The following is a 27,750-nucleotide window of genomic DNA, read 5'->3' on the forward strand; positions in this document are numbered from 1 at the left end:
ACTATGTTGTTAAGGACTTTTTTATGTAAAAATATTAAAGCAGTAGATCTTAAAGTTTATAGCCCCCAACACTGTACTTAGATTTCGTGAACTGAACGCTGTTTGTCTGGCAGCGGAAATGGCATTAGATTGAACTGCACAAATCTTTTCGCACGTTGATGCTTCCCATCTGTAAAAACCATCGCGATGTCAAGTATGTTTGTGGCACATTCCTCCTCTCTTGCTACAGCTAGGAATCCACAGAGCTACACCCACTCAATCCTTTACTGCAGTCCACTTCTGTTCTTTGAGCGTCATAGGCATTAAAACAAACAGAATTATCACAACACATCTGCCATTGGTCACAGCCTCATGCATATGGTTAATACCGGGGGGGGGGAGTGGCAGATGACGACAGCTGCCACCCTGGGAGCTGCACAAGTTGTCTCTTCTACCATGGAAAGGTGGCAGCACCCTGGTCTCCTTTCCCTTGGTATTGGTCATACATCCTCAGCACATATTGCTCACATTCTTTTATGAATGGCCAGTTTCATTTCAGATGTCAGAATGGCATCGTGCACGTAAGCCCCTTCTTAAAGTGAGCAGGGACAAGCTGCCGGTAAAAGGTGTCGTTAAAAGACACTTACTTTAGTGGAAAAGAGGCAGTGATAGGCTCCAAGGTGAAAGGTAGGCATCTACATCTTACACTTTTCTAAGACTGGACACACAGGAAATAATAAAAACGGGGTGTGGCGATGACACAGTGGCTTCCTGGAGATAGAGACGGTGTATGCTGGATTTCTACTGCTGCTTCTACAAATCATCTCCCTTATTAACACAGGCCAAAAGGGAAGAAAATGGTTTGATGTGTCTGTTACAATGTGTATGAACATGTATAAAAAAAGTGGTCAAACCCACAGGTGGGTGCTGCTTCTAGTTTATGTACAATAATTTAAATCAGCAGTATATATCTTTTTTAAACCTAAAAAAAATTTATGTTTAAGTCCTTCATGCATTTTTTTTTTTTTTTTGAGGAAGTTCTGGATTCAGATGATGGCCAATCAGATGCTGCTTTTCTCTGGAACAGAATCTCACTTGTCTTTATTGTGAAGCCTTTTCTGGTTAAGGGTCATGTCCTAAATTTTTAATTTTTTTATGGTGTCAAGTCTCTTTTTCAGCAGCTCTCCAATTTCCTGCAGTGACTGCTTGTAACTACTCTGGACTTTTCCTTGTGCAGCTTTTGTAAACTTCTTTTCTTCCTATGAAAGTAAAAAGAAAAAAAAAATAAACCACAGAATCAGCCACATTACAAAGTGAAACAAGCATTGCAGGAAGAGAACATGCTATAGCCCCGATAGGGGTCAAGGGATTGATCCCAGAAATGAGTTCCAACACCATGCACCTGCTAATAATTGGGCACTTTTACACAGAGCCTAAAAGATGAGGCACAGCTCCTGCCCACAGGCCTATTAAAAGATGCTACTAGCCAAACATTCTTGCCTCACCTCCTCATTTTGCAGATTGTACTAACTTATACCAGTATATAGAAACATAGAAATGACGGCAGAAGAAGACCAAACGGCCCATCCAGTCTGCCCAGCAAGCTTCACACATTTTTTTCTCATACTTATCTGTTTCTCTTAGCTCTTTGGTTCTATTTCCCTTCCACCCCCACCATTAATGTAGAGAGCAGTGATGGAGCTGCATCCAAGTGAAATATCAAGCTTGATTAGTTAGGGGTAGTAACCGCCACAATAAGCAAGCTACACCCATGCTTATTTGTTTACCCAGACTATGTTATTCAGCCCTTATTGGTTGTTTTTCTTCTCCCCTGCCGTTGAAGCAGAGAGCTATGCTGGATATGCGTGAAGTATCAGTTTTTCTTCTCCCCTGCCGTTGAAGCAGAGAGCTATGCTGGATATGCGTGAAGTATCAGTTTTTCTTCTCCCCTGCCGTTGAAGCAGAGAGCTATGCTGGATATGCGTGAAGTATCAGTTTTTCTTCTCTCCTGCCGTTGAAGCAGATGAGCACTTGTGAGCAACAAACTCTCCCGTGGTCAGTACTAGTGCTTAAATTGTCCAATATGCACAACTCCTCTTAACAAAACAGAACAGAGCAGGCGAGGCATTCTTTGCTGCAAATATGGTGTGCGTTCTGGCCCGGTTCATAGTAATGACAGCAGAAAAGAACCAGATGGCCCATCCATTCTGCCCAGCAAGCTTCTTAGGTAGCAGCTATTGCTCAGTGCAAGTCCCCCCCCCCCCCATGGTTTTCTCAAAGGTAGGAACCGCCGCTCCGTGCTGTTACTGCAAAGCCTTATGGTAAGAGTAGTAATATTTACAATCAATGAAAACCAAGCAATTGTCAAACCCATGACTTACTGCTAGCAACATTTTTACTGGGCAAGGGGCCTGCTTGATAATTCAGACAACACTGCTCGACCTTTTCTGGTTTGGGACCTGGCCCAAGAAGCGCTTCTGTTCTTTTTCCCTTACCTCTTGCTAATGTAAGATAGCTGTTGTAAAGCAAACCTCTAATGGAGGGGCTACCACTTCTATGGAGGCGGTTTAGGCATCACCAGACTGCCCCTGTTTCTGTGGAGCATGGTGGAAGTATTGGGTAATTGTCGCTTAATGAGCTGCTGTTGCTTGCAGTCATGCTCTCTGGAGCTGAACTTTTCCTATATTTTGATTTATAGGATTTGCCTTCCCAAAGCAAATTTACAAAAGTCCAAAATAACATAATACAAAAATTTTTAAACATAAAAACAAAATCAGGACTGGCAATAAAAATCAAGAAACAAAGCACCCAGCATGCACCTAATATGACATAACTAAATAAAAAAACAAAATAAAACAAACAACAATGCAGTAAAAATCCTCACTATCCCTTAAGAACTAAGAAGTTGCCATACTGGATCAAACCGAGGGTCCATCAAGCCCAGCCTCCTATTTGCAACAGTGGCCGATCCAGGATACAAGCACCTGGCAAGTACCCAAACATTAAATAGATCCCATGCTACTAATGCTGGTAATAAGCAGTGAGTATTCTCTGAGTCAACTGCTATTAGTCAATAGCAGTTTATGGATTTCTCCTCCAAGAAGTTGTCCAAACCTTTTTAAAACCCAGAAGATAAATGCCTTAACCACATACTCTGGCAATGAATTACAGAGGGTAATTATGCATTGAGTGAAAGAATTTTCTCTGATTTATTTTAAACGTGCTACTTGCTAACATCATGAAGTACCCCCTACTCCTATTATCTGAAAGAGAAAATAAAACAACCAATTCACATTTACCCATTCTAGTATTTTCATGATTTTGTAGACCTCCATCATATCCCCCCTCAGCAGTCTCTTCTCCAAGCTGAACGGCCCTAACCTCTTTAGTCTTTCCTCATAAGGAAGCCATTCCATCCCCTTTATTATTTTGGTCGCCTTTCTCTCTACCTTCACAACTATATCTTTTGTGAGATGTAGCAACCAGAACTGCACAAAGAATTTAAGGTGCGGTCTCACCATGGAGCATTATGACATTCCCTTCCTAATAATTCCCAACATTCTGTTTGCTTTTTTTTTTTTTTGACAGCCACAGCACACTGAGTTGACGACACCTAGATCTTTTTCCTGAGTGGTAATTCCTAACATGAAACCTAACATCATGTAACTACAGCATGGATTATTTTTCCCTATATGCAACACCTTGCACTTATCCACATTATATTTCATCTGCCATTTGGATGCCCAATCTTCCAGTCTCACAAGGTCCTCCTATAATTTATCATTATCTGTTTATGATTTAACTACTGTGAATCATTTTGTCTCATCTGCAGATTTGATCACTTCACTCATCATTCCCCTTTCCAGATCATTTATAAATATATTGAAAAGCACCGGTCCAAGTACAGATCCCTGAGGCACTCCACTGTTTACCTCTCTCCACTGAGAAAACTGACCATTTAAGTCCTACTCTCTGTTTCCTGTCTTTTAACCTGTTTGCAGTCCACAAAAATACATTGCCTTCTAATTCTATGACTTTTTAATTTTCTTAGAAGCCTCTGATGTGGGACTTTGTCAAACACTTTCTGAAAATCTAAATACACCATAGCTGCCGGCTCACCCTTATCCAAATGTTTAACCCCCTTCAAAAAATGTAGCTCATTTGTGATGCAAGACTTCCCTTTGGTAAATCGATGATGGCTGTTTCGCATTAAACCATATATTTCTATTTGTTCTGTGATTTTGTTCTCTAGAAGTTTCCTTGATTTTTCCCAGCATGGAAGTCAAGCTCACCAGTCTATAGGTTCCTGGATCATTCCTGGAGCCCTTTTTAAATATCAAGGTTACATTAGTTACCTTCTAATCTTCAGTTATAATGGACAATTTTAATGATAGGTTACAAATTACTAATAATTTGAAATTTCATTTGTGAGTTCTTTCAGAACCCTGGGATGTATACCATCTGGTTGGGGCAATTTGCTACTCTTCAGTTTATCAATCTGGCCTACTACATCTTCCAGGTTTCACCAAGATTTGGTTCAGTTCATCTGAATCATAACCCTTAAAAAACCAGCTTTTGAATGGGTATCTCTCTAAACCTTCATTAGTAAAACACTGAAGCAAAGAATTAATTTAGTTTTTCTGCAATGGCCTTATCTTCCCTGTGCTCCTTTAACCCTTTGATCATCTAATGGTGCAAGCAACTCCCATGCAGGCTTCCTGCTTCAGATATATTTTAAAAAGTTTTTATCATGAGTTATTGCCTCTACAGCCAGCTTCTTTTCAAAATCTGTTAGCCTGTCTTAACTTGCCGATGCTTAGGCTTCTACTTATTTTCTTCCGATGAATCCTTCTTCCAATCTTTTAAGGAAGTTTTCTTGGGTAAATAGCCTCTTTGACTTTGCCTTTTAACCAAGCTGGCATTTGTTTGGCCTTTCTTCTATCTTTCTTAAAGTGTGGAATACATCTGGACTGGGCCTCTAAGATGGTATTTTTAAACAATGTCCATGCCTGTTGCACACTTTTAACCTTTGTAACTGTACCTTTCAGTTTTTTTCTTCCTCATTTTATCAACGTTTCCCTTTTGAAAGTTTAGTACTAGAGCTATAGATTTACTTATTGTCACCTTACCAATCTTTGATTCAAACTGGATCAAGTTATGATCACTATTGCCAAGTGGCCCCATCACCATTACCTCTCTCACCAAATCCTGAATTCCATTAAGAATTAGATCTAAAATAGCTCCCTCTCTTATTGATTCCTCAACCAATTGCTCCATGAAGCAGTTGTTTATTCCATCTAGAACTTTACCTCTCTAGCACATCCTGATGTTACATTTACCCAGTCAATATTAGGGTAATTGAAATTTCCTATTATTACTGCATTGCCAAATTGGTTAGCTTCCCTGATTTCTCTTAGCATTTCATCATCCATCTTATTTTGACCAGGTGGATGGTAGTATAATCCTAATGCTATACTCTTCCTTAACACACATGGGATTTCTACCCATATACTGTGCATTTAGCCTCTTGCTGGATCTTTATACTGTTGGTCTCTATGCCAGCCCAAACATAAAGTGCCACTCCACTCGCAAGGTGATCCTCTCTTTCATTGCAATATAATTTGTACCCTGATATAGCACTGTCCCACTGGTTATCCTCTTTCCACCAGGTCTCCAAGATGCCGATTATGTTGACCTCGTCAATCAGTGCTATACACTCTAACTCTCCCATCTTACTTCTTAGACTTCTGGCATTAGCATATAGACATCTCAAAGTACATTTTTTTTGTATTAACCGGATTTACAGTTGACAGGGCTAATTTGGAATCTTTTAATTCAGGTGGTTCTTTACTTTTAGGCAGATGGACAACTTTTGCTTTTATTGGAACTTTTCTGTTGGGATGCCCTAACTCTCCTGTTGCATTAGTATCCTTCAAATATACCTCCCTCCGAACCATGCCCTGTCTGCTTTCCCCCCTTGTTCTAGTTTAAAAGATGCTCTATTACCTTTTTAAAGGTTAGTGGCAGCAACCTGATTTTACCCTGTTTAAGGTGGAGTCCGTCCTTTTGGAAAAGACTCCCCCCGTCCCCAAAAGGTTGGCCAGTTCCTTGTAAAACCAAATCTCTTTTCCCTGCACCATAGTCTCGTCCATACACTGAGACTACAGAGCTCTGCCTGCCTTTGAGAACCTGCACATGGAACAGGGAGAATTTTAGAGAATGCTATCCTGGAGGTTCTATATTTTAGCTTTCTACCTAAAAAGCTGAAATCTGGCTTCTAGAACCTCCCTATGTCATTGGTGCCCATATGTACCATGACAGCTGGTTCCTCCTCAGCACTGTCTAAAATACTATCTAGGTGAGGGCCGCCATCTTCACACCAGGCAGGCAAGTTACCAGATGATCCTCATATCGACCAGCCACCCAGCTATCCACATTCCTAATAACTGAATCACCAACCATGTTTGGCTGACCTACCCCTTCCCTCCAGGGCAGTAGACCTAGGAGTCTCGGTGCAAAAGGACAATGCATCAACTGGAGAGCAGACCATCAGGATAAAACAAAATTAAAAGCATGGGTGAACATCTACATTATAACTAAATTTCTGAATCTTATATAATCCCCGCTGAAAGGTTCTCTGGTGGTAATAAACATTTCAGTGATCCAAGTTGGTTGATAAGGTGGATGGCTTGGGTTTGGCCACCATTCTAATGCTGTTTTACAGATGTTTTTTGAACCAGTCGCTTAAGCAAATCATCTCCAAGTTATTTCTTTCATATTACCTAAGATAATATTACTAATAAGTTAAAAAGTATGCAGATTACTTCCTCTAGGCCTTCTGTCCTAAGCATTTTTTCTATAGACAGAAAATGGGAAAAACCCTTTGGTACATCTAAATCTTGCATGAAACGTTTCTAAGAAATAAAAAAAAATAAAATAAAAAAAGTAAAAATGTATGCTAATTTGGTCTCAGGAGGTTGACTTTTGGAAGATGCAAATGCAAACTGTGATAAAAGCACATATACGGGATTTATTTATTTATTTATTTAGAAGATTTATATACCGATGAACGTTGGGAACATCTCATCGGTTTACATTAAACAACTTATAGCTAACCGAGCTATAAGATATCATACACAGGCGCAACAAAAGTAAACAAGAAAGTCAAAACCATGGAAATGGCCTGCAGATTGTGGTGCTTTTCAACTTTTCACTGATCACTTTTTGGTGAACGCTAGGACCATCACTGAGCTTTGCATAAGGTTTGAACCTAAGCAGTTCACTTTAAATGAAAATGATCTTTCCTCTGAATGGATAGCTTGAACCACAGCATATGCACTTTTCAAACATGTTAAAAAAAAATAAAATTCAATACTATCTGAAAAAAAGGCTAATAAAAATGCTGGGAACTTTTTAGTGTCAGGTTCTTATGGCCTGGGTTGGCCTCTGTTGGAAACAGGATGCTGAGCTTAATGGTCTGACCCAGCATGGCAATTTCTTATGTTCTTATTCTTATGTTCATTTCTATTTTTCATTTATCCCTGGTTCCGCTATTGAGATCATTTTCTCTAACGTCAAAGTTGAAAAGTGCTCCAAATGCATGCTTACACACGCTTTGCTCTCACTTGTGTTTAAGTGCATTTTAATATTTTCATTCATCAATGCCAACAAATATTTTTCTCCCAGAAAATGTTCCAAGTTATGAATTTGAGTGAATTGAGAAACTTGCTGAAATAGGTGAGAGGGACCATTGTAGCTGATGAGTCAGCCTGCATTTCTTCTGCCTGCCCTCACCCACACTTCTTGAGAGCACTTAATGTTTTCTCACTGAACGTCTGGATGACAGCGAAAAACCACGGAGTGAAGGGAGTTATGCATTCTGTACGCTCTTCAGAGATTCATGGTAGATAAGAGGCGTGAGCTGGCTCTATGGCAGTTAGGACAGCACTGAGACTGGAATCAGGTGCTGCGGGTTCTGGCAGAAGGAATGAGGTGTGTTCCAGGCAGTGGAGACGAATGAAGCAAACAGCTATCAGGGAGGGGGGGGGGGGGAACGAGCAAATCATAATATAAACAGACTGCAGGAATAACTGGAAACCCCCCCAAAATTCTCCATAAACTAGCAGAAACCGGAGCAGCCTTGGTGTTGCACATACAAATACTTCTGGGAAAGGGGGAATTACGTTAATGAATGCGTAAGCAAGAATGGTCAACGATGCCACTCCCGTATAGCAAGACAAATATTTAAGCTGTGACTAACCTCTTAGATTACTCAAGAAAATGGGCCAAGGTGTCACTTCTTTAACAGTGGTAATTTTCCACCAGGAATTAGTTGAAATATTTCCCACTGTGACTTATGGGGAATGGATTTGGCAGACGTATTTATTTATCAATGAACTTTCGTTTATTAATTTGTTGTAATGCTTTCCAGAAACAAAGCAGTTTACAATACTATATATAACATATAGTTACCGTTAATATAAAAACAAAATAATGTCAACATAATTAAAATAACAAATCAATAAAAACAGAAAAAAAAAATAAACAGTCCTTGGTCAGAACCATTCTATCAAAGCCAAGTCATAATTGCTTTATGGAATCTGAGATAATTCAACTTTTTACAAATCTCAACATTCAAGGTGTTCTATAAAAAAAAAAAAAAATAGGACCCAGGCAGCTAAAAGCCACTTTGCTAGTGCACACAAGTCTTATATTATAAGGGCTCTTCTAATACATCCAGTTGTGATGAATGGAGAAGAAGATTAGAAAGTAAGATGGACATCCTCTATATAAGACTTAAAGATAACACAGTGTAGTTTAAAGTCCCAGGTTTCCTGTGGAGTCTCAAGGGTCAGAATCTGTGGCAAAGGCTTCCGAATTCTGTACACAGTTTGATTCTGCAGCAATTCTAGTGTACATTTGCATAAATTAGCATGTGTTTTACAGTAGTTAATATTCATTAAAATGTTATTTTATAGAAAATTTCATATTGTAAACATTTATATAAATACAAGTTTTCTATGCTGAATAACTTGTTCTTGTTTTCATTGCCGTTCCTCTCTCAGCTCTTAACTTACCCTATCTCCCACCTGTCTCTCCAAGATCCTCAAGATCATCTTCTCTTCCCTCTTATCAGCTCCTCTGCTCCTTCATCATTTGCATCCTTTCCCTTCAACCCACCTATTCTTCTCTGTCTCCCCTCCATCATGCCACTACACCAATCTCTCCCTCCCCTATCATGGGCTGTAGTTCCTCTGATTCCTCCCATATGTTGTCCATAGAAGTACTAGTGGGATGCCCAGCACTATCTTATTAACACAATATGGTCAGGAGCCTCTGGTAAGGACTACCAGCAGTTGGAAGACTGGAAAACAGCAGCACGATTGCATGGATACTAGCATGTGCACATGGGGATGGCAAACCATTGAGAAGCAGGCACTACAAACAGTGCAAGTCTGCAAATTCCAGGGCCTTTACTGCCAGTGTTGTGGGGGCTCTGCTTCTGACCTTAGAAGCACCAGGAAAGGCATAACAGGCAGAATGCAACAAGGAAGTAGCGCAACAGATTTTACCCAGGAGCTATACTGTTTTCAGGAAGGCCGATCGTGAGCGTTCGAAGTACTGAAGCCAGTATGCTACTGGTAAATGAGTCAGCTTGGTAGGCCATCTCTCTCCCTCCTTTTCATGCTTTCTGCTTTGCATACCCACACCTACTTTCATCTAATTGCATGTGGAAACTATCATTGCTAAACACAAGATTGTGCAACATGGTTTCATAGGGTTTTATGATGTAAAGCCAGTTTATTTCCTATTGCTTCAGTCTTTTATTTCCCCAAGCAGGTGCAAAGGGCAAACGATGCAACACACACCCTGCCTGATGGCTTCTGAGTTTGTGGCCCGGACTGAGGCGGCGAAAGGACACAAGTGTTAGCCCTCTTCTCAGACTATTACCAGAGACCACATAAAAGGACTCCGGAGAGGGCTTATTCTAGTTTATAATTTTCAAGGGTTATAGTGAGTCCATACAGGCCCTTGAGACCCACACACAAAATTCATACTCTCCGATCTATTTTACAGTAATAATAAAGAACCCCTTTAGACTGGTCTGCACTAAGTTAATGTTATTACTAAACCTTCCAAGAGAGAAACAGGAAAACATGCATGATGTGCACAATAGGGATTAGTTTGCCTTTCTTTTCACAGGTGAATTCTGTCTCATGCACAAGTCAATACCATTCCAAAAAAGATTCAATCAAAACCAGGCACGGCTGTTTCCTACAACAAATTAGTCATATTATTGTAAAGCAGCTTATCTCTTGCAGTTCAAATAAACAAGCCTGAGTAGCTCAAATGGTAAAGCGTGCGACCTTTAATCTCTGGCTCATGGGTTCAAACCCCATGTTGGGTGAGAAAGATTTATTTTGTGGTTACTACCCTAAACCAATTAAGCCTGATACATCACTTTGAATGCATAGATAGCATTGCTCTCTGCTTCAACGGCAGGAGAAAATGTGGAAAACAGGATTTATATTCAGACAATAACCAACAAGGACTGAACTTCACAATATGGGTACACAAGCGTGGGGGTAGCTTGCTTATTACGGCGGTTACTACCCTAAACCAATTAAGCCTGATACAACACTTGGAATGCATATACAGTGTTGCTCTCTGCTTCAACGGCAGGGGGAAATGTGGAAAACAGGATTTACATTCAGACAACATCCAACAAGGCATTGATTTTTGCAGTCTGGGTAAACAAGCATCGGGGTAACTTGCTTGATGCAGCGGTTACTACCTTTAACCATTAAACCTTATGCTCACCTTTGATGCAACTCCAACATTACTCTCTGCATCAATGACAGGGGATAGTCCACCCAGCTATTTGTTTCGTAAGACATCAATAAGCCTGGAATTCCTGTAGCCAAACACCCTAGTAGATTACATTTCCTGTGACTGATGGAGCTCACAATGTTAGAGCCATGGTGGTGTCAGTAGCCCACCAAGATACCTCTCCAAAGCTAAGACACTGAGTTTCTCCATACATTCACATCTCACTACCATTTCGGCAGGGGCTCTCGACGTGACAATATTTTGGCTAGTCTGTCTTAAGAAATATCTTTGAGACGAAGAGCCCATTATTTTGGCTCCTGACTGACAAAAAAAAAAAAAAAAAAGAGAAAGTATTAGGATGGCCTTCATCACCAAAAAATGTTCTTGCCCATTGGCACCTTTGTAAGGTTTGGTTTTTCCCTTTCTTTTTGTTTGGGGCAGCATGTAGTTTGGGATACCCCAAGGGACAGTTTATGAGGACTGCCATCTTGCTTGTCCTCAGAGAAAGCAGAGTTGCTTACCTGACACAGTGTTCTCCAAGGACAGCAAGATGTCCATCCTCCCCTTGGAGTTGGTTTCTCCAAGCCTTAGTTTTATCATGGATGAGGGGGTCCTGCATGGGATGCGGGGGATGTGGGGGTGTGTGGCCAAGGTTGCACATGCCCAGTGCAGCATACTCCAAGCTTAATCAGGTATAGTCACATTTAAATATTCTTAAATGTGAGTGTATCTGATTTAAATTTTATTTTATTTTTTCAAAAATAAAATTTGGTTTCATTTTCAGAGTAGCCCGAATGCAGTTGCTATGCTATGAATATGCTCGATGCGAAACGCTGTATTATCACAACTGCTTTGTAAAGTGGGCTTCCATGAACATGAAAGCCAAGTTGTTCTCATTTTTATGACATTTCAAAGAGGTTGCACATTATAATAATTATTTCATAAAGAGGTTTTTGTCATGTGTGTTTATGCTCTTTTCCTCCAATTTTCTATTTTGACTGGGATCTATTTCAAAATACGCCTAAAAATGATGCGTTGAGCATCCTCATGTGAATTTGATTCAGAATGCAAATGTTAAAACAGGGCTTCCCAAATACCCTTGGTAGGGACAGAAAACCCCCTAAAAAAATCCAAGAGCCTCCCACACCCCCTTCCTCCCAAATGCAGCAGATAGAGTCGTGCCTCTCAATCACTGGGGCTCATGGCATGTCAGAAAGACATAGCACTACCTAAGAAGCATCTCAGTTTTCACACTGATACCTTAACTCCAGTGTTTCCCCAACCTTCTCCTGAAGGCACATCTAACCAGTTGGGTTTTCAGGGTATTTGTAATAAATACGCATGAGAGGTGTGCGTACATTGGAGACCTAGTGTATGCAAATCTCTCATATGCATATTCATGGTGGCAATCCTGAAAACCCGACTGGCTAGGGGTGCCTGCAGGAGAGAGTGGGAAACACCTGCCTTACTCTTCCATAGGTCTTGTTTTTGTTGGGGAGCGGGGGGGCCATGTTTTGCAAAAGTATATAGAATCTTGTCATTGACAGTGCATATGAGTGCACAAGGCAGCTATAAACAAAACTTACAACTTGGTGTAGTGGTTAGAGCAGCAGACTGAGAATCTGGGAAGCCAGGGTTCAAATGGAGTATCAATCCCAATTCTAAACTATGCAACTAACCTAGGGATAATAATCAATTCTGATTTGTCAATGAAGCAACATATTTCAGCAGTCACAAAAAGATCTTTTTACAAACTGCAACTTTTAAAACATGTTTGTCCTTTACTCTTTCATCACGACTTTCTTGCTGTTCTTCAATCTCTTGTGTTTTCTGGTCTTGACTACTGTAATGCTCTCTATTTAGGTTTGCCTGATACCACTATTCATCCATTACAACTGGTACAGAATGCTGCAGCACGTATCCTGTCTGGTGTCTCCTTCAGAAACCACATAACTCCAATTCTCCAATCATTTCACTGGCTTCCGATAAAATTCAGAGTTCAATATAAAATCCAGACCATTATTCATTCACTCATATGTAACTCCTCCTCAACCTGGCTCTGTTCTATTCTACGCATTTACAAACCCACCAAACATCTAAGATCCATGACAAAAAACCTCCTGGATATTCCGTCAATCCACTTAACAAGATTGGACAACACTAGAAAAAGAGCTTTCTCTGTTGCAGGCCCCTCTCTCTGGAACGCATTACCAAATTTTCTTCGGCAATTATCTAATCCCTCACACTAAGAAATCTTTAAAAATTAATTTATTCCAAATTGCATACAAAATTCCAACAACAGAACAGTTATAACTTCCCTTCCATTTTAAAGATTCCCTTATTCCCCCTCCTCCGGCCCCCCCCTCCTCTTACACATTACATTCCTCTCCTCGTCTTTACATACTTTGCGGTACCTATGGCACTTGATTTGATTATATTTTTAATGTATCAAGTTTTTACTTTGTTTTAATTATTACTTTGGTTATTTGTTATTATGGTTTTTGTAATTTTTAATCACATTTTTATTTTATGATTTATTAATTTATTATTGTAAACTGTTTTGATTAAATTATATTTGTAAAAGCGGTATATAAACATATTTAAATAAATAAATCAATAAATAAATAAATCCTGCATCTCCCACTGTTGCTCCTTGTGACCTTAAGCTAATCACTTTTCCTTCATCAGCCCCTAGTACCAGATTACACTGTAAGCCCTCTCTGGGACAGGGACCTCTCTACTGTAACTGAATTGTAACTCACCTGGAGCACAGGTTTGGTAAAGGTGAGTAATTAATCGAAATCCATTGGGGGTGGGGGCAACCACGAGAAAGCAAAGTTGCTTACCTGTAACAGATATTTTCCATGCACTGCAGAATAAACAGCCACACAAGATAGGTGATGCTCTTCAGGTGTCTCTCTCCATAGGTCAGAAAACCTTGCATAGCACTTTCTGAGCATGAGCAGGAGTTCCTGTTGCGCCCTTCCCTCAGACTATTTTATAGCCTTATTCAACTTCCCAGGGAGGAGGGAGGGATTGTGTGGCTATTTGTTCTGCTGTCCATGGAAAACACCTATTACAGGTAAGCAAGCTCACTTTCTCTGTGGACAAGCATAACAAAGAACAACACAAGATAGGACTCCTCAGCTTAGGGCTGTAATTGTCTTGCACTGGTTTGTTTTTATCTCCTGCTTTTAACATCAAGAAATTGACTTATTTGTGCATACTTCTTAGTGTACATTGTCCAAAAATACTGACAATGTGTGATTCTTGTTCCAGACAATAATGTTTGCTAAACATGTGTATAGACGACTATGTAGCTGCTTTATAGATGTCTTGGATGGCGCTGAATTAAGATGTGCCATTAATGTCGCTACTGCTCGCAGTTGATTGGTTGCGTAAACTTGAAATTTAAGGTTTTATACAATGAGATATACAGCTTGTTATCCATTTGGATAGAGTCTGCTTGGTAAGAGGCTTCCCCTTTTTTTATTACATTGGATATAAATAGTTGTGTTGAATTCCTATGAGATTTAGTTCCGTCATAGTAGAATAATAGAGCTCTTCTGCAATCCAGTGTATACAAAATTTGCTCTGATTGTGTTGGATGTGGTTTTGGAAAACATCTAGGTAAGGTTATAGTTTTGACTCTCATGGAATTGAGAAACAACTTTTGGTTGGAATTTTGGATGAGTTTTGAGCAGTACCCTATTATTTAATATCTTGGTATATGGAGGGCCTGTGGTTCACCTACCTTCTGAGCAGATGTTATCGTGATTAGGAATAGTATTTTCATGTCTGCTGTGGCCATTGGTTCATGTGGTGTGTTCATTAATTGTCAAAGTACTATGTTTAAGTCACATTGTGGTGGAGGGAATTGTATTGGCCGTTTTAGATTGTAGAGTCCTCTAATATATTTTGCTACTAAAGGATCATGGGATATTGGTTGACCCTTTACGTGTTGGTGATAAGCAGCTTAAATGTACTTTTACTGAACTTGATTTCAAGCCTGAATCTATTAGGTGTAACAAATATCATTGCAAATGATACTGGGCAGGTGAAGGGGGTCCATCTTATCTACATGACAACAATGCGAAAATCTCTTCCATTTACATCTGTACAGCTTTCTGGTGGTCAGTTCTTTTGCTGCTAACAGTACTGCTTTTACTTTTTGTGGAAGTTGTAAACTCTGAATTACTTGGCTTTCAACATCTAAGCAGATAATGCTAGTGACTGGAGACTAGGGTACAGGATATTTCATCGAACTGTGTTCAAGAGCGTTGCAAATATTGATAGTCTTATTGGTGCAGCAATCACTAGTCTTTGCAGCCAGATGTTCGTCCTCACACACGGTTGACATCAGATGGAGCCTGGCACGGAATTTTGAGCTTAAAAAATCTAGAACTTTCAAACATGCCCTATTGAGCATGTGAAGTTGTAGTCATTACCCTGCCCCCTAGGCAGAGTCCCTCAGTCCATAATATAGCTAATGCATGGAGAAACCAACTCACAGGGGAAGTGGGTGGATTTCTTGAGGACTACCATCCTGCTGTCCTCGGAGAACACCTGTTACAGGTAAGCAACTTTGCTTTCTCTGAGGACAAGCAGACTGGTAGTCCTCACACATGGGTGAATACTTAGCTATAGGCTGTCCGAGCACGACAAAGCAGGAAACTGCACAGTGCAGAAGTACTACCCGTCTCCCTTCTGCATGTGAGGCAGCCGACCCACAAGGGATCCAGGCTGGAGAAGAATTTGGGTTCTACAAAGAAAAACCATAGAAATGACAGGCACAAAACCCTCATGCGTAGCAGGGGTGCCTAAGGCAGAGGAGTGATGCGAGTATGAGAAGCGGTATACGCCACATCACGGAAAACATTACAAGCAGGGTTCTGGATCAGTAACCCTAACAATGAAGTAGGCCTAGAACCTCCTGGGTAGAGGAAAAAGCCTAGAGATGTAAACAAGAGAAGGACTCTTGGATGAAGACCACATGGTTTCCAAAATCCCAAATAGGGTCTGAGAACTTCCCAGAAAGAAATTGCAGTCTACTGGCATCTGAAGGCAGACTGCATCTGCAAAAGTGCACTTATGTTTTGTTGATAGGCACAATGGGCAGAAAAGCCCAAGCAACACTTAGAGAACAATCAACAAGGACAGGGCCTGAGGCAGGCTTCAGAATACTGTACTTTATTTTTCATGTAAAATATTATAAATTCATAACTCCTACCTGTATGTGTGGAGCGGGCTGAGGGGAGAGGTTGGGGGGGGGGGTGTGGAGGGGCATTGTGCAAGGCTATAAGGTTTGCCTAGAGCACCTAATACCTTTGCATCAGCCATTTGTTGGGGGGGGGGGGGGGATTCCCGTTTTTAAGTTTGCATCACCGGAGAGAACTGGGATTTTTTTTTGGTGGGCCCGAGACAGACAATGAATGAACTGGGGAGGGGGAGGGAAGCATAGTAATTGTTTGCACAGGGCAGCAAAAAAGCTAGCACTGGCCCTGAGTGTATTCCAGGAGAAAATATATTGCATATTAACCATCAATATGATTCTATATTGTCCTAAGTTTCATTGTTTGTGTGCTTAACACCAATACTGGATTATTATTGAATAATTTCTACTTCAAATAGTGACAATACAGCTATAATGATGTTTTTCATATACCAGAAAATACAGCAGTAATCTGATGTCCAAACTGTACTATTTAAACTCCTTAGATTAAAGAAACGTCTCTTTCAACTTCCCTGCCCCAAACACCAAAGCTGTGATTGAAGCACCTCAAAGTGTCGCATGTCCACATTTTTGTATATCGCTGAGCGTTTCTTACCTCTGAGAGTAAAGAGTCCTCCAAAGATAATTCTTCAAGTTTAAGTGCAGTTAGCGTTACTTCAAGCCCTTTGATATGATCTACAACGCTGGACAGCAATGTCTGCAACCCGGATACGTAATCCAAAAAAACTGTGAACACTTGCGGCTGAGGGAGAAATAAAAAAAAAATAATATTTTTTTTCTAAACTAAAAAGAAAAATACCCCTTCAGATATTTAGTTCATAATAGTGGTGGCTGTATTGTTTCTCAAAAACAACAAAAACAGGAATTTCTGTAAGTTGTGATAACTTATTAGACTAGCCTAAAAAAATGATCTTCTCCTGAAGACAGCTAACGTGGGAATTTTTGTGTGACACCCTCCTCAAGGTGTGTGTGTGTATGCAATAAAGAAAAAAAGCGATAGAGCGTATAAAACGGGCTCCCTTATGAAGAAAGGCTGAACAAGTTGGAGCTCTTCAGCTTGGAGAAGAGATGACAGGACACACTCCAAGAAATTGGTAGCTGATTTATTACAAATTTAAGAAAGTATTTTTTTTCAGTCAATTTGTTGCTGGAAGATATGGTCAATGCCAGTAGTACAGCTGGGTTTAAAGAAGGATTCAACAGGTTTCTGGAAGATCGATCCATTAACAGTTATTAGCTAGGTACACTTAGGGATCACCACCTCTTACTTCTGGGAATGACAAGGAATCGATCTCTCCACTGGGATCTGCAGAGTACTTCCAAGCAACTTGGATTAACCACTGTCCAAGACAGGATATTGGGCTTGACAGAGCATTGGACTGACTCAGCACGGTATCTCTTATGTTCCTTCCCTTCAATCCCATCTGAACAAAGGACTGATGTACTTTCAAGTGTTAAAAAAAAAAAAAAAAAAAAATGTACTCAGTCTATGCACACATATATGTGGCTTTATTGTTAGCTAACAAATGTTGTTTAATATCCAGTGTTACTTTACCATGTGAAAAGTTTTACCAACATGCCTTAGACCAGTGGTTCTCAATCTTTTAAAGCCATAGCACACCCCACCATAGTTTCACTTTGTCGTGACATACCCAAATTAATTCATTTTAATAATTTTAAAAAAATGAAGTAAAATAAGAATTAAAAATACATACAAACACTAGAAAAACAATTACAAAATATATTTATAAATTAGAGAGAATATAATGGACAGCTAATTTCCAACAAGCCATATAAACACTGACACACAAAACCACACCTTGCTACCTGTTTGGCAGAGAGCTGTGGGGCAAGAGAAGGGTGAAGGTGAAGCAGACATGCAGAGCAGAAAAACAAATGGCTCTGCTGCCAGGAGGGGAGTTGCTGAATAGGAAGCAAAACAGCTGTTTTCTCGGAGCACCACCTGTACACTGTGGTATGGCAACTGGCCTCCGACTTCGTCCGAATGAGCCAATCGTCCTGATAAGGATGTATGAGGACCCTGCCGTCGTAATTCCGCCGCAACGACCACCATGATCTTGGTAAAGATATGAGGCGCCATGGCCAATCCGAACGGGAGTGCCTGAAACTGGAAGTGTTGCCTCAGGGCCATAAACCTCAGGTAGCGTTGATGGTGCCGGGAAACGGGAATGTGAAGATATGCGTCCGTCAGATCCAATGAAGCCAGGAACTCCTGAGTGTGTACCGCTGCTATCACAGAGTGTAACGTTTCCATCCGAAAGCGGGGAACCTTCAACGCTGCGTTCACTCATTTCAAATCGAGAATGGGGGCGAAAGGCCCCCTCCTTCTTCGGAACCACAAAGTAAATTGAATACCGGCCCGTTTGAAGTTCCTCCGGAGGAACCGGGACCTTGGCCCCCAAGAGCTGCAACCTGTGCAAAGTCTCCTGCAATGCCCTGCACTTCTGCAGCGAGCCGCAGGGGGAGATTAGGAACAGGTCGTGGACGGGTCGAGCAAATTCTAAAGTGTAACCGTTCCTTATCACACCGAGAACCCACTGATCCTGAGTGACCTTGGCCCACTCCCCGTAAAACCATGCCAGTCACCCTCCTATAAAAGGAATGGTGGAGTGGACCGGCCTCCTTTCATTGAGCTGACTTGGGACCGGAGGAACCGGCATTGCTGGAGGACCTGAAGGGTCTACGGCCTCCTCGAAAGGACTGCTCCCAGGACTGACCTCTAGGCGACAAGGACCTCTGTGCTGCCGCCGTGGGGCGTGATTGGTGAAACCAAAGATTGTCCCGAAAACGTGGCCAAGTAGGAAAAGTCCGCCTACCCTGAGGTCTGTCTTCTGGCAAGCAAGGTACCTTAAAGTATCTGCTAATTGCTTCACAATCTGATCCAATTCCTCTCCAAAGAGGAGAAGACCCTTGAATAGTAAGGATGCCAGCTGGGTCTTAGATGAAACATCTGCGGACCAGTTACGAATCCAGAGGAGGCGCCTTGCTGACACCGCCACCCCCATAATACGGGAGGACGTCCGGACCACATCATACAGTGCATCGGCTACAAACGCGATCACCACCTCCAACCGGTCTGCCTGAGCTGCTTGGGCACCAGTAGGTGTTTGCTCCTCTTGGGAATGCTGTACCTAGCGTAAGCATGCTCTCTGAATGAGGCTGGAACAAATAGCCGCGTGGAGACTCAAAGCCGAAACCTCAAAAATCCTTTTGAGATGAATCTGCAGCTTGCGATCCTGGACATCCTTCAGAGCTATCGCTCCCATAACCGGAATGGTCGTCTTCTTAGTGACGGAGGAGACCAGAGTGTCAACCTTCGGAGAGGGCAAACAACTCCAGGGTCTGCTCCGGCAAAGCATAAATCTTGGCCATAGCCCTATCTACTTTCAGACCCATGTCCGGATTATTCCACTCTTGCTCCACAATGTCTCAGCGGATTCATGGTACGGGAACCCGGAGAAGGGACGCGGTGTGCCCTGCAAAACTGGATCCACACCGTCCTTGCGAGAGTCATCCGGCAGAGACTGGAGCCCTAGCTTCTCCAGAACTTGAGGAATGAGCGGCTCCAGCTCTTCTCTGTGAAACAACCGTAGGTTCTTGGGGTCATCCCCCTCTGCCACAGGCCCAGGATCCAGATTGTCATTGTGGTCGGCGTCCACCACATCCGGGTCTGCCGAACGAGCACCGGCCAGAGCCGTCCTTGGCCCGGCGGGATCTTCCTGTGGCACCGCTGTGGGCACTAGCAATCCTCTAGCGGGTGTAGCAGCTACTTGTGACGCTCCGTGCGTATTCTGACCTATGTCCGAGTCGGGTAGCGCCCCGTCCTGAGAGACCCCAGGCTCTGGGAGTAAAGGCGGAGGGTGTTGGCCCCCTCCGGGAGGCTCAAACCCCTCATATTGCGCCAAAAATGCCTTGTGCATAAGCACAAACTCAGGCGAAAAAGGGGCCGGAGCCTGCCCACTATCGGCCGGTGTCAAAAAGGGGCCCCCCCCTGGGGCCCCCTGTCCCTCAACAGGACCTGGGAGCACTGGGGAAAGAACCAGAGGAAGATCCTCTCCAGGCTTTGAAAATGTGGGCCTGACCGCCAGGGGATCCAAGATGGCCGCCGTTACCGCACCAGGATGGCACACGCGGCCAGAAGTGCTGGGAGCTGCAGGAGAAGAAGGACCACCCCTCCTTCATTTGACTGGCACTGGGAGCTCCGAGGGGCCCTCCCCCCCTAAAAAATATGCCACACACAAACCGCGGCTATTCAGCCGCACCGGGGTTGACCCACACGCGCGACAAGTCACCCCCCCCTCACCATCGCGCTGCTGAAGGCCCGAGGCAAAAATAAAAGTTAGAAAAATAATCATAAACGCCCCGAAAAAAACGCCGAAACCGTGCCGGGGAGGGGGGGGGAAAGGAGGAGGAAAGAGTTTGGTTTTTTTTTTTACAACTTTACTGCTCTAAAAGCAGCTTCACTGAAAAGTTCCTCCTCCTGTTACCAAAGAGAGCTGTACAGCTCAGTTCAGCAAAATAATTAAAACAGGAGAAGAAAGTGAGGAATACCAATTTAGGGAGCCCACACGTGACAGAGGGGGATCCGCACCACTGGATGTGACTTGGGGAGTGGGCGTACAAAAGGGTCACTGACCCCCAGCCCCCCCACTTCAACCAGACAGGGTAGGGGCTCCTCACGAGCAACCCCGACCCCTGGGAGGAAGGCTCAAATTAGAATCCAAAGAAAAAAAAAACACCAATACAACATCAGTCCTGCACTGCTGGAGACAGAGAAATACTGAGTAATTGCAGGTGGCATCAGCATACATAAAGCAGTGACAATTTTACTTTCTCTGTCTCTGCCTGCTGGCACAGATGTATAAACCCAGGAGTCTGGACTGATCCGGTACGTACAGGGAACAGCTGTTTTCTGCCACTTGATATTCATGGCACTAGCCAACAGAGTCCAGCAAGAGCCTGAAGGCAGTCCTTTGCCTTTTCCTGTTATGATAACGTGTGTTTTGTGGATCCTTGGTTACTGTGGAGATGAGAAAGCCCACGGGGAGGAGCCCTGTGAGGGGCCACAGCACTGGGCTAGACTCGTGCACAGAAAACACAGGATAATTCTTTATTATACAGCATGAAGATCTCAATCAGAGGTGGCAGTAGTGAGGCAGTCTGTGGATGTAATCTCAGGGACCTCGGCAGAGGGAGCCCTTCTCTCCTAGATGATGTCAGGAGATTCCGCAGCAGGTCTCCCAGCGAGGAGATACTGTGGATGAGATAGACTGAGAGTTAGAGTACTCACTAGGTTTTAGCTGTTGATATGCAATTCCACCAGGTATGTAGTTGAAGGTACAGGCACAGAGGCAAGGAGAGCAGGCCCCCGATGGGCAGAAAGAGAGCTTCCTGCGGCAGCACGGAATCTGCAGAGTAGCGTAGACAGGAACGGATTCGAGTCCTTGCTAACTCGGGGAGCTAGCAAATTGATGAAGATAATATACCCGGATGGTGTGACATCAGCATGAGGGAACGCCCTTGAGGTTCGCACCAAGAGTGGTACAAAGACGTGGGTTGCACGCGCACGCACCCTAGTAGATACCTGGGAGAAGCAATAGCGGAAGGCTGCACCATAGCCATTCTGGGGACGCCAGAGAGGTCGGCTGGAAGACGCGGCGGTAGCCATCTTGCCCAGGTAAGTGGGAGGAGCCTAGAATAAGGTGAGGCAAGTGTGACGAAGCCGTTGAAGACCGACGGACGCATCAGTAGCCCCCTTCAAAGGGCGTCCACCTTGTTTCCTACCAGGTCTTGGTTTTTGAGGATGCAGGTGATGAAAGTCCTGTAGCATCTCTTTATCCAGGATATTAGACATTGGTTTCCAAGAGTTTTCTTCAGGGCCATACCCTTCCCATGACAGGAGGTATTCCCATACTCTACCTAGTCTTCTCACATCGAGAACTGCGTCTACTTTGTATTCGATGTCTTCTTCTGCATCTATAGTTGTTGCTTCTGGTACCTTGTTGGAGAACTCACTAAGGATCAATGGCTTCAATAGTGAGATGTGGAATGCATTGTGGATCTTTAAAGTAGATGGTAGCTTCATTCTGTAAATGAGATTGCCCAGTTGTCAGAGAATGGGAAATGGTCCAACAAAGCGAGGAGCAAAGCGAGCTGAAGGAAGTTTAAGTCTTAAGTACTTCGTGGAAAGCCAGACTTTTTCACCAGGCTTGAAGTCTGGAGCCTTGCAGTGATGAGCATCGTATCCTTTCTTTGCTCGAAGTCCTGCTTTAGTTAGCATCTCTTTTGTCTGAGTCCAAAGTTGTTGGATATCTTTGACAGTAGATTGAGCTGCTGGGAACGACACTGATAACGGAAGTGGCAGTGGTAGTAGTCCATAGACCACTTCGAATAGTGTTGATCCAGTGGATGTTGCTGGATGAGAATTAATGGCAAATTCCCAGGGCAACAGTTCACGCCAATCATTCTGGCGAGTGTTTATGTAGGCATGAATGAACTGCTTAAGAGTCCTGTTCATCCTCTCTGTTTGTCCGTTGGATTGTCGGTGGTAGGCGGAGGTGAAGTCGAGAGAAATATCAAACTTTTTACATAGTGCCTTCCAGAAGTTAGCTGTGAATTGGGCTCCTCGATCGGAGACTATGTGCTTAGGCAAGCCATGCAGGCGGAAGATGTGTGTAATGAATAGCTTGGCTAGCTCCATGGTGGTGGGTAAGCCTGGGAGAGCCACAAAATGAGTTATCTTCGAGAACAGATCTACGGTTACCCATATGGTGTTGTTTTCTCCTGAAGATGGTAAATCTACCACGAAGTCTGTGGCAATGTGTGTCCATGGTTCTTCTGGCATTGGCAAGGGTTGGGGTAGACCCCATGGACGACCCGGCGGTGTCTTCTGTTTAGCGCAGTTTGCGCAGGAAGCGACGTAGGAGAATGTGTCTTCCTTCATGGTGGGCCACCAGTAATAGGTTTGAAGTTTAGACAGGGTTCTATGTTGACCAGGATGTCCTGAAAGTTTAGAGTTGTAGGCCCAAGCCAAGCCAGTTATTGTATCTTGGGTACGATAGTCTTTCCTGCACGTACTGAGTGGGTAGCTGCCAATGTGACCTTCTCTGGGTCAATGATGTGTTGCGATTCTTCAGGTATGTCCTCGGAGAGGAATGAGAAAGATAGAGCATCAGCTCTGATATTCTTATCTCCAGGGCGGTACTTGAGCATAAAGTAGAATCTGTTGAAAAACAGAGACCATCTCGCTTGTCTATGATTCAGGCGCTGTGCGTGGCGGAAGTACTCCAGATTCTTATGGTCTGTGAAGACCATTACTTGATGTTGCGCTCCTTCGAGCCAAGGGCCCCATTCTTCGAATGCCATCTTAATAGCCAGAAGCTCCTTATCTCCTATTCCGTAATTTTTCTCTGCAGGAGAGAAGCGGTGGGAGAAGAATGAGCATGGTTGTGGGACTTTTGAATCACCAGCCTGGCTTAATATGGCCCCTACTCCAACGTCTGAGGCATCAACCTCCACGATGAAAGGCTTGGAGGGGTCTGGGTGTCGAAGACATGGCTTGCTGGAAAAGGCATCTTTTAGTTTCTGGAATGCAGCTATAGCCTCTGGAGACCAATTAGCAACATTGGCACCTTTCTTTGTCATAGCTGTAAGCGGCACCATGAGTGAAGAGTAATTCTTGATGAAGGTCCTGCAATAGTTGGTGAAACCTAAGAAGTGTCAGAGCTTTTAACCCGGTGGTTTATACCCATTTCTGGATACATTTCAGCTTCTGTGGAACCATTTGAAAGCCTTGATTGGAGACGATGTAGCCTAGGAAAGGCACTGACTCTTTGTGAAATTCACATTTGGATAGCTTGGCGTAAAGATGGTTCTCACGGAGCCTCTGTAATACTCTCTTAACATCCTCCTGATGAGTGGTCATGTCTTGTGAGAATATCAGTATGTCGTCCAAGTAAACAACACCTCACTTATAGAGGAGATCCCGGAAAATATCGTTCATTAAATTTTGAAAGACAGCCGGGGCGTTGCACAGGCCAAAGGGCATCACTAGATATTCAAAGTGACCGTCCCGAGTGTTGAAGGCCGTCTTCCACTCATCGCCATCTCGAATGTGAAGTAAATTGTAGGCTCCTTTCAGATCAAATTTGGAAAAGATTTGAGCTCCTTTTAGTCTGTTGAATAGCTCTGAAATCAGAGGCAGGGGGTAACGATCCTTTATTGTTATTTCATTGAGGCCACTGTAGTCTATACATGGACGTAATGTACTGTCCTTTTTGCCCACAAAGAAAAAGCCTGTGCCAGCAGGGGATTTGGATGGTCTTATGAAGCCTTTTTGGAGATTTTCCTGGATATATTTGGACATGGCTTTATTTTTTGCCACGGACAGGGGGTACACCCTACCCTTGGGTGGCTCAGTATTAGCGGATTAATAGTGCAGTCATAAGGTCTGTGAGGCGGAAGTACATCTGCAGCTTCTTTTGAAAAGACATCTTGGAAAGATGCATATTGAGGCGGCAACCCCGGCAGCACTGGGGTAGTAGGCATACAGGGTAACGGAACTACCTCCCTTCAGGCATTTATCATGGCAGTCAGGTAACCATCTAGACAGTTCCAGTGTAGCCCAATTGAATTGAGGCATATGCTGCTGCAGCCAAGGTAATCCCAGTACTATAGGGTGCATGGCCTTCTCTAAAGCAAAGAAGGAGATGGTTTCAGAATGGAGGGCACCGGTCCATAGACACACTGGTTCGGTGCGTAGTGTTTCTTCACCCAGTAAGGGTTCTCCATGGATGGATAAAAGAAGTAGTGGAGGCTTCATAGTGGAAGTGGGGATCCGTAGGTGCTCCACTACTCGTCGTAGAATGAAATTGCCTCCTGCCCCGGAGTCCACTAGGGCAAGAGTCTGGTACTCTAAAGGTCCGCAGATCAAGGATACAGGAAGAGAGAGCGGAGGAGAAGGAATGGTGAGACCTAAGAAGAGTCCTCCCGCAGGACTTAGGTCTGCCAGTTTCCCGGACATATAGGGCAATTTTGGACAGCATGACTGGCTTGTCCAAAGTACATACACAGCCCCAATTTCTTCCGAATTCTTCTCTCTTTTGAAGTCAGATGGCTGTGGCCTAACTGCATAGGTTCTTCTTCACCGGCTGCTGGGACTGAAGGGACAGGCCTGGGTGTGGATTTGACTCAAACTTCGCTCAGAAAGGGTCTCCTGGAAGTCTTGGTCTCTTGAACCTTGTCGCGAAGTCGGTGATCGATCCTTGTTGCCAATTTCACTAGTTCAGCCAAGGTCTCAGGCATCTCACGAGTGGCGGGTTCGTCTTTCAGACGAGAGTTCAGTCCTTCAAAGAAGAGGGTCTTCAGGTATCTCTGGTCCCAGGATAATTCAGACGCCAGTGTCTTGAATTCGATAGCGAAGTCAGCTAGTGGTTTGTTCCCTTTTTTTCAGGTGAACCAAAGAAGATCCTGCAATGATCCGGGCAGGATCATCGAAGACTGACAAACAGTTCGAGAAATCCTTCAAGGTCGTGAAAGATTGGATCCTTGCGCTCCCACAGCAAAGAGGCCCAAGACAATGTTCATCCGTCTAGATATGACAGGATGTAGGTAATCTTGGCATAGGCCGTGGGAAATTGGCCAAGTTGTAATGCAAAGTGCATGCAGAACTGGTTAATGAAGTCTCTGCATCTCCAGAGAAGCGGGTGGGAGCTGCTAGAGGCACAGTAATCTTGACAGTCACCTCAGATAGTTTAGCTTCTTTACCTGAGGTGGAAGGCGAGTTCATCTGTGTGTGCAGTAGATTAAATGCAGCGGTCGACTTCCGGTGATGACGTCACGCGGAGCGGAGGAGAACAGTTGAGCTCCATGGTCCCCCGTGGGTCTTTCCCCCCCCCCCCCCCCGATTGCGCTCAATTGCTAAAATATCGGGTACCTCTTGCTTCGGGGGTTTTTTGCCGGTCGATGGACCCCCGAAGTGATTGATAACAGCTCCCGGGGTGGTGGATGCCGGCTGATCGGAGTCGGGCTTAGAGCAGCAGCGGCACGGCCAAGATGGCGTCCGCCATGCGGTGAGGCCCGTGCATACAAGCTTGATAGCGGAGTGGCCCAGCGGCGTTTCGTGGAGAAAAACATGGGACTACCCTCCGGAAGGCTGGAAGACTCGATATTGTGAGTGATGAGGCAGTGATTCAACGTGACCCGCAGGAGCAGCTGCCAGGCCGGGAGGGCCTCATTCTCCGGGTGCAAATTGAGTGACCACGCTGGGAAGAGGGGGCTGGTGCCTTGAGAGTGTCTTTCATCCTTAATATTCTGGATTTTATTCTAATCCGGGCTCATTCTCACTTTTCTGATGTGGGTATAGCAGGACGGCGTGGGTTACCATGGAAGCCTGAAGTCTGGCCCTGACCGGCCTTAACACCAAGGGTGGTGCCTATCTGCAAGTTTAGGCTGTGCTGCTGTATCAGACTGCCCTCTCCAGTTTTACTGTAACATTTTACTGACAACCTGGACAACCTCCTCTCAGATATCTCACATTGTATTCTCAGACCTTGCCGTGGCATTTGGCTGAATATTTGAAGCTCCCTAAGATGTCTCATATTATGCTCTCTGGGTGTGCTGTTACACCCTGAGAATTATTTGGAACTTTACTTCTCAGATATCACTTCCTGCAATCTCAGGCTTTGCTGTTGCAATCCACTGAATATATGGACTTTTCTTTCTCAGATGTCTCATGTTGTATTCATTGACTGCGCTGTTGCACCTTGATGATTATTTGGAACTTTACTTCTCAGATATCACATCTTGCAATTTCAGGCTTTGCTGTTGGATTCAGCTGAATATATGGACTTGTCTTTCTTAGATGTCTCATACTGTGCTCCTTGACTGCGCTGTTCCACCCTGATGACTATTTGGAGCATTACTTCTCAGATATCACATACTGCATTTTCCAGTTTTGTTGTTGCAATTTGTTGAATGTATGGACTTTAGTTTCTCTGATGTCTCATGCTGTACTCGCTGGTTGCGCAGTTGCCTTCTGCTGAGTAACTAGAATACTCCTGCCTAGATATCTCGTTTTGCATTATCACGCTTCGCTGCTGCACGGCTGTCCAGGGGGTCCACCCTTACTGTTTGGAGGAAGGGGCGATGCGCCAGAGGAGCGCACGGAAGAGTATCGTCTGTCGGTCTCGCATCCCTGCTGCCATGATGGCAGAGGCCCCTGCAGGCGCAAAGGTTCTTGACTCGCTGTCTGCGGATGCACTTCTTCGAATCTCTCAAAGTGTCACCGCGGCCTTAGACCTTCGTCTGACCAAAATAGAGGCATCTATGGATGACATCAAATCGGCATTGGAAGGCCAGACGAAACAGTTGGATGAGGCGGAACATGTTTTGTTGGATCATGGCGACCGGCTGGGCGAGTCAGAGCGCAGTGTGGAAGCACTACAAGCTACTCAATGAGACTTGCTGGCCAAAATTGAAGATTTAGAAGACAGAAATCGGAGGAACAACATTCGTATTATTGGGGTGCCAGAATCAGTCAAAGAAAGTGAGTTGTCCGAATTCGTGGAATCGTGGTTACCGAGACAACTGAGTCTGGAGTTTTCTGTGACGCCAATGATCTGTGAGCGAGTTCACCGAGTTGGAATCTTCGGGATGGTGCGAAGAGACCCAGACCGGTGTTAGCGAAA

The 27,750-nt window shown here is 43.8% G+C and overlaps 1 protein-coding gene across 2 annotated transcripts in view; it reads right to left on the reverse strand.

Annotated features, from left to right (window-relative positions):
* Positions 1–636: 636 nt before the first annotated feature.
* The window catches only part of NAA25 (N(alpha)-acetyltransferase 25, NatB auxiliary subunit), a 188,087-nt gene continuing 160,973 nt past the window's right edge, over positions 637–27,750 (reverse strand). For both annotated transcript variants that reach the window (XM_029619559.1, XM_029619560.1), the window contains exons 23-24: positions 16,638–16,784; positions 637–1,238 (exon numbers count right to left, since the gene is read on the reverse strand). In XM_029619559.1, coding sequence (XP_029475419.1) covers positions 1,116–1,238; positions 16,638–16,784 — 270 coding nt within the window. In that variant the 3' untranslated portion in view covers positions 637–1,115. The remainder of the gene's footprint in view (positions 1,239–16,637; positions 16,785–27,750) is intronic.

This window comes from Rhinatrema bivittatum, chromosome 11 (assembly GCF_901001135.1).
Source record: "Rhinatrema bivittatum chromosome 11, aRhiBiv1.1, whole genome shotgun sequence".
In the NCBI taxonomy this organism is placed as follows: Eukaryota; Metazoa; Chordata; class Amphibia; order Gymnophiona; family Rhinatrematidae; genus Rhinatrema; species Rhinatrema bivittatum.